The 6000-nt window shown below is 43.8% G+C and overlaps 1 protein-coding gene across 4 annotated transcripts in view; it reads left to right on the top strand.

The window, feature by feature from the left end:
• Positions 1 to 6000, top strand: part of LOC111863782 (synaptotagmin-15) — a 106932-nt gene that overhangs the window by 78928 nt on the left and 22004 nt on the right. For all 4 annotated transcript variants that reach the window (XM_023850459.2, XM_023850470.2, XM_023850487.2 and 1 more), the window contains one exon: positions 4322 to 4473. In XM_023850459.2, the coding sequence (XP_023706227.1) occupies positions 4322 to 4473 (152 nt within the window). The remainder of the gene's footprint in view (positions 1 to 4321; positions 4474 to 6000) is intronic.

Below are 6000 nucleotides of genomic sequence, written 5' to 3'. Positions count from 1 at the left end.
AGGCAAGGCACCCTTCTTGCCTGGCGCTGTGTTGCTATGTAACGCTAGCGGAGGTAACCGCTGTTACTATCGTAACGTCGCCGCTGTTGACTCGCGTTGCCTAGCGACCGCGATATCCCTCGGTGACGTCACCGCGGAGGGGAGTGGCGGGGCGGGAACTCGCCTATTACCGTAATAACGCGAGCGTTACGTTACCGCCACGTACCGCTGGGGAGGTAGGGGTCAACATGTCACAATATTATGTGCATTAGGAAGAAGACAGTGCTAAATCGCTCATTGATGACTGAAGTAGGAGAACGGGAGGGAAACGGCCGTGTCATGTTTTTGTGGAGCTGCTGTATATACGTATAAGGTTGGCTAAAAATGAGTCAATGTGAGACATCACAACATTATCTGTTTGAAAACAATCTTGCGAGAACTTATTACGTCACTGGAACATAACGCCGTCTATTCAGTAACACAGTGAAGTACTGGATTATGTAGAGAAAATGAAATGGAGATATAACTCCACGCATTCTTGATTTCGGCACTAGAAGAAAGTGAATTTTCAGCTTCACGCCCGAGCCGCTTTCATCTCGGGGATTTGCCCACCACCCGAGACCCGAACACCAAATCCTTGGTTTTCCTGCGCATATCCTTGTCACTATATTGACTGAGCTATCCCGGCCTCGTGGAAGGAAAAGAAGAACTCGAGGAAGAGTTTGAGGAAGGAAATGAGAAAGAGGAGGATGAGAAAGGAGGAGAATAGAATTGAAAGGGAGATGAAAAATCAATGAAGGATTAACAAGAGTTTACTGCACTCATTTCATGTTTATTGTTAGGGGTCGGTTTCCTAAAATACATCCCACGTGTCTTTTGAAGTACGTACCCAACTGTGAACAGAATTTCTCATTTTTTCATATTTCGATCTGGACTATCCGACATCCGGATTAACCGTAACTGGATTAACGAGAGTTTACTGCACTCATTTGTTCATGTTTATTGTCAGGCTCTAATTGAACCCCGTATACATCAGGAGTTGGTAAGTTGTTTTGTGTTATAGATGTCTGCAGACCTTGCCGTTCTCAGCAGAAACCCAATTGTGTTTCGCCACGTAAACTGACAGAGATAAGATCTGTAACGTGTATGACAGGGTTTTCTATAAAGAAGCAAATATTATAATACGTGTATATAAAAGTATAATTTTGCCTGTGGTTCTGTAGGGGTGTGGAACTTGGTCTCTGGCATTACGGAAGCTCAAGCGGTTAGTCGCTGGCTACCCAACGCGGTGGCCCGGGTTCGATCCCGGGTCTGGTCAAGTGGGATTTGTGGTGGACAAAGTGGCCCTGGGGCACGTATTCTCCGACTACTTTGGTTTCCCCTGCCAATCTTCAGTGCACCAAATTCTCCATCATCACAATCACCCTGGGCGGGCTACAATAGGTCAATCAGTGGCCAGAGTGGACCCAACTGGACTCCACCCCCCACTAGCGAATTAAAAAAAAAGACAGGCGTGGGCTGGAGGATAATAATGAAATGGATCTTAGGGAGATAGAATTGGGTGGTGTGGACTGGATCGATCTGGCTCAGGATAGGGACCAGAGGAAGGTTCTTGTGAACACAGTAATAAACCTTGGGGCTCCATAAAATTCTGAAAAGTTCTTGAGTGGAAGTTGCTCAAGAAGGTCTCAGCTCAATTGATTAAGTAAGGGTGTGTATGTGTTATAACTGGGCCTGTGTTACGGTGCGTCACCCTCCCTCCTACAAAGCAGCTGCATACATCATCATCATCATCATCAGTAATCTGTCAGACGACAGGTCCACAGTCTCTTCCAAAACAGTTTCTCCACTTAATGCGATCTTCTGTTTTTGGAAAGAGACTATCCAGGAAAAGTGATAATGTGGTAGTTTTTCCATTTGCTTTCCACATCGCAGTACAACAGCCGTTCAAACCACTCTGGTCACGCCTGTTGCTATACGAACTTGAACCATCTCGAGCATCATTTGCTCTGTGCTTCAAGTCGCTGCTGATGACGCTGCTTCCGACGTCAGTTTTTGGTGTCTCTCTTCGTCTGATGCCTACCCTTTGACCTGTCCAGCAAGGGAGGCCCTGCCAGTAGCTACGCTACCGCTGGTATAGCTCTCAGGGTCCTTGGCATACTCAAACCCCCTCACCACGATAAGGTGGAGTATAGTATTGTATAGTATTGCATAGTATTGTTGGAGAAGTTGCCGATGCAGCACGGCGAACAGAGTCTGATTTCGTGGAAAAGGACATTACACATTGGCGTCCACGCGGCTAAGTGAGCAATTGATGTAAGCAGCTACGATGTGGTAGTGGGAGGCCTCGAAGGAAGGATCTTGAAAGATTAAGATTAAATCATAAAGTAAAAATTTCAGGCAATAATTCCAATTGGTTTCCCTACATTACATGAGCGGGGGCATGCGGTAGCGTAGTTGGTTGAAGCACCGTGCAACAAGTCGGAAGGTCGCGGGTTCAAGTCCCGATGAGGTTATTGGATCTTTCTTCAATTCACCTAATCCTACCAGCTACACTAGGCCCTGGGGTTTACTCAGCCTCTAACAGAAATGAGTACCAGGAATTAATTAAATAAATTTCCTGGGGAGTAAAGCGCGGCCGGCGCGTAAGGCTGACAACCTTACCGCCATCTTTGAGCTGTTTGTCTAGATAGTGTGGGAGCCTCGACGTCTCACAACCCTATGGGCCTTCACGTACTGTTACAGGGATAGCTTTACTTTCTTTTTTTACTTTACTTACATTACATGAGACTGACGTTGCACATACTCAACAAATATGTCCCACTCCGGGGACAGGAGGGTGTGTTTTATGGCCCTAACAGCAGCTGGATTGTGCAGTTTGGAATGGTAGAATAGTAGTGAATAATGAATTTAAGGATTTGGAAGGAAACTGCCTTGGTCCAATAGAGATATGTTCCGAGAATTTTTCAGGGAAGACTGGGAATACCACAAGAACATCATATTATCTGGTGCCTCAGCCAAGATTCCAGCCGAGGACCTCCTGAAGACAATTATAGTGTGTTGCCCATAGGTTAAGTCTTTCGGTAAATTGCACGAAGCCAATACATTTTTCCAAAGCCGTTGAGAGGACCATAAAAAAGGAGCCACAACTTTGTATTTCGAAAGGAACAATGAGGTACTGTCAAAACCCCACTTGTTAAACGTACGAAACCTCTATAACGTGAGCAGTTCTAGAACAGAAGATTCTGACCTTGACAGATTACGAGGAAGCTTTGCCATTATTTAGGCTTATCCAAGCATAACTTTCAGTAATATAATGTTCTGCACATATTCGCAACTGCTCCCTAACTTAACCACAATAATATTATGGCATGTAGAGCATTTGTTAGGCATCGACCGCGAAATAAGTAACTGTACAACAGCCGTTGCTAAGTAACGGCTCCGTAAACGAGCATAAGTCCACGGCAACAATTGCACCACAACAGAGGATCGATGTCTTCTACGCGATCCGTGCCGAGATGTTGTAAGCAGGACAAGTGTGAAGTCAGTGAGATGGTTGGTGAATTAGTAAGTTAGTTAGAAATCACTAGAATTCAGTCATTGTGAGCTGTTGATGTAAGATGCTGGTAGTTGAGGCCGGAGACAGTTCGCGAACTAACAGGAAGGGGAACCTTCGCCATTGGAAGCCGATTGTGGGAACTGCCCACATTCAAGCAAGTGTGACAACGCAAGCTTCATTGCTTAACAACGACGAGTAAACAGCCGTTGCTAGGCAACGACAGTGATGACGTGACTGCGGAGGGTGAGGTGTGTATATATATATAAAACAGTGAAATGTAAAGTGTAGTCACGCGCTGTAGCACGGAGTTCAGTCAATCCGATCATCAATCCAAGCACCATCTATAGTCACATTCCCTCACGTGACAATATTGTGACGTGTTGCGCTATTGATATTGTGAAGACTCAGCTAAGTGCAAGGAAAATAATTTACTAGTTATGAAGTGTGATGTCTTTCTATCTGATTAGCTTTGCCAAGTATACTCTTTATGGTTTTCTTGCGTTGTATTGTTCACAATAAACTGACATCTGAAATATTTAAATCCCTTAAAATTGTACCTATGGGCCTTCATTCCACATATTTTAAAAATTAAAAAATGAATGCATTTTTTCTATAGATCGTGGAATACATCTGATAATATTACCAGCGTTTTGTTTTCCTTGACAACATTGTTGTCATAATTATATAATTATTATATTATTATGTCATAATTATTGTCAACTGTTGTTGATAATATTGTTAGCAATGTTTTTGATATTATTACTATTCTTGTGATTGTTGTAGTACAAAGGAGATCCGCTTCTCCCTTCCGACGTTGCGGCATGCTTCTTCCCTGGGTGATTTGCTTCCCGGAGACAACGACGCAGACTCAGACCAAGATACTGACTCGTTAGTGCCCGCCTCCGCCGCTCATACTCAGCGCTCCAACTCATTTAGTAAGTTACCCTCAAGGCTACCAACCTGGAGAATTTATTAAATAAACTGTGGAACATTTTATATATTTTCGGGTGGCATATATTTCAAGACCATGTTAGGTGGGTTCCTGTCACAAGGGCATGGCGGGTTCTCAGGTTGCGATTGGAGGAGACGCCCTCCAGGCATGGAAGGAAGCTGCGAATATATTGAATAAGCAGTTCCAGACAGCCGACAAGGGGTGGTCCTCCGGATTGGGGGTTGGGCGTGGAGCTAACAACTCCTCACTGTAAACAATAAACTTATTACAAAAATTCTCAAGAAGCCTCGGACCCGACGGATTCCTTGAATAAACGACCTAAGCTAAAGAAAATGGATATGAGATTTGGCACTTGGAATGTACGAAGTTTGTATAGGGCAGATTCGCTCAGGGCAGTGGCAGAAGACAGAGGAGAAAAAGGGATACGAAGAAAAGAAAAATAGGATGATGAAGCGAATGGAATAACAGAGGAGAGAGAACGATATTGAAGTTGAAGAGAAGGCTTCCACACTTTGGAACTGAAACGTAAAGGTAATTCATGTGACTTGATGTGAGTGTGTGTGAGTGAACTGTGATAGGAGCACAGTTGGCATCTGTAACACTGCATCGTCACAAACAGACGCATTCATCAGATTCACTGGTACAGACCGTGTTTCTTCGCAATTAAATTATTTCCCATGATCCCTCACGACAAATACTGTTCTAGGTTCCCATATCTCTTCCAAGACGACTCAGGCTCAATTGCCTTAATTTGGTTGTCTCTAAGGCGACAGAAGCGTGTAACAGAATCAGCGATACAATAGTGTGCAGATTGCCTACAGTCCCAGGGGACCTTACACGGGCAAGGTTTTGTTTCTGACAAACTAGGTCATTCTGTGTTGGAAGTAAAACTGTCAAGGGTTTAGCGTTGCGTAGGCGTTTCTCTTAGTTCTCGAGTGTTTCGCTAAGGCAGTAAGGTCTTCATAGTACAGGAGGGAAAGAAGAAAATGGAATTATAGGGCGGTTTAAAAACCTCATTATTTTCTTATCTTCGCTCTAAAGTTAACCTTAATGCAGTGTATTCATCAGGAATTGGCGTTTTCTAATTTGGTAAGACTGAATGGAATACCATCGCTGTTACCAAGTATTCAGTGGCTAAAGGGAGATAATGGTATAAAACAAAAGCCTTTAGACTCCGTCAGAGATATTCTGTCCTCACAGGGGCTGTTTTAGTCTACTTTCCTTATTTTTAAAAAAAAAATAACAGTAGGCTGATGCTATCATCATGCTGTCTGTCTGCGTATCCAATTTTGTCAACTTTTGAATGGTTGAATCAATGTTTGATGAAAATTGGTATGTATTTCATGGCACCTGAGCCGATCTCAACAGCTTACTCCATAAATCACTTCCATCGGTCTGTATGTTTATCCCGCTAACGTTGCCAGGTTACGGCGGACAACGAATGCAAACGAAAAAATAGGCGAAAAGTTCGATGCGTCGTTTTCTGTGCAGTCTGAGTTACATAAAATGA

The sequence above is a fragment of the Cryptotermes secundus genome, unplaced genomic scaffold, assembly GCF_002891405.2.
Source record: "Cryptotermes secundus unplaced genomic scaffold, Csec_1.0 scaffold1705, whole genome shotgun sequence".
NCBI classification, from domain to species: Eukaryota; Metazoa; Arthropoda; class Insecta; order Blattodea; family Kalotermitidae; genus Cryptotermes; species Cryptotermes secundus.
The sequence above is the reverse complement of the archived record's forward strand: the minus strand, read 5'-3'. Positions and strand labels throughout refer to the sequence as shown.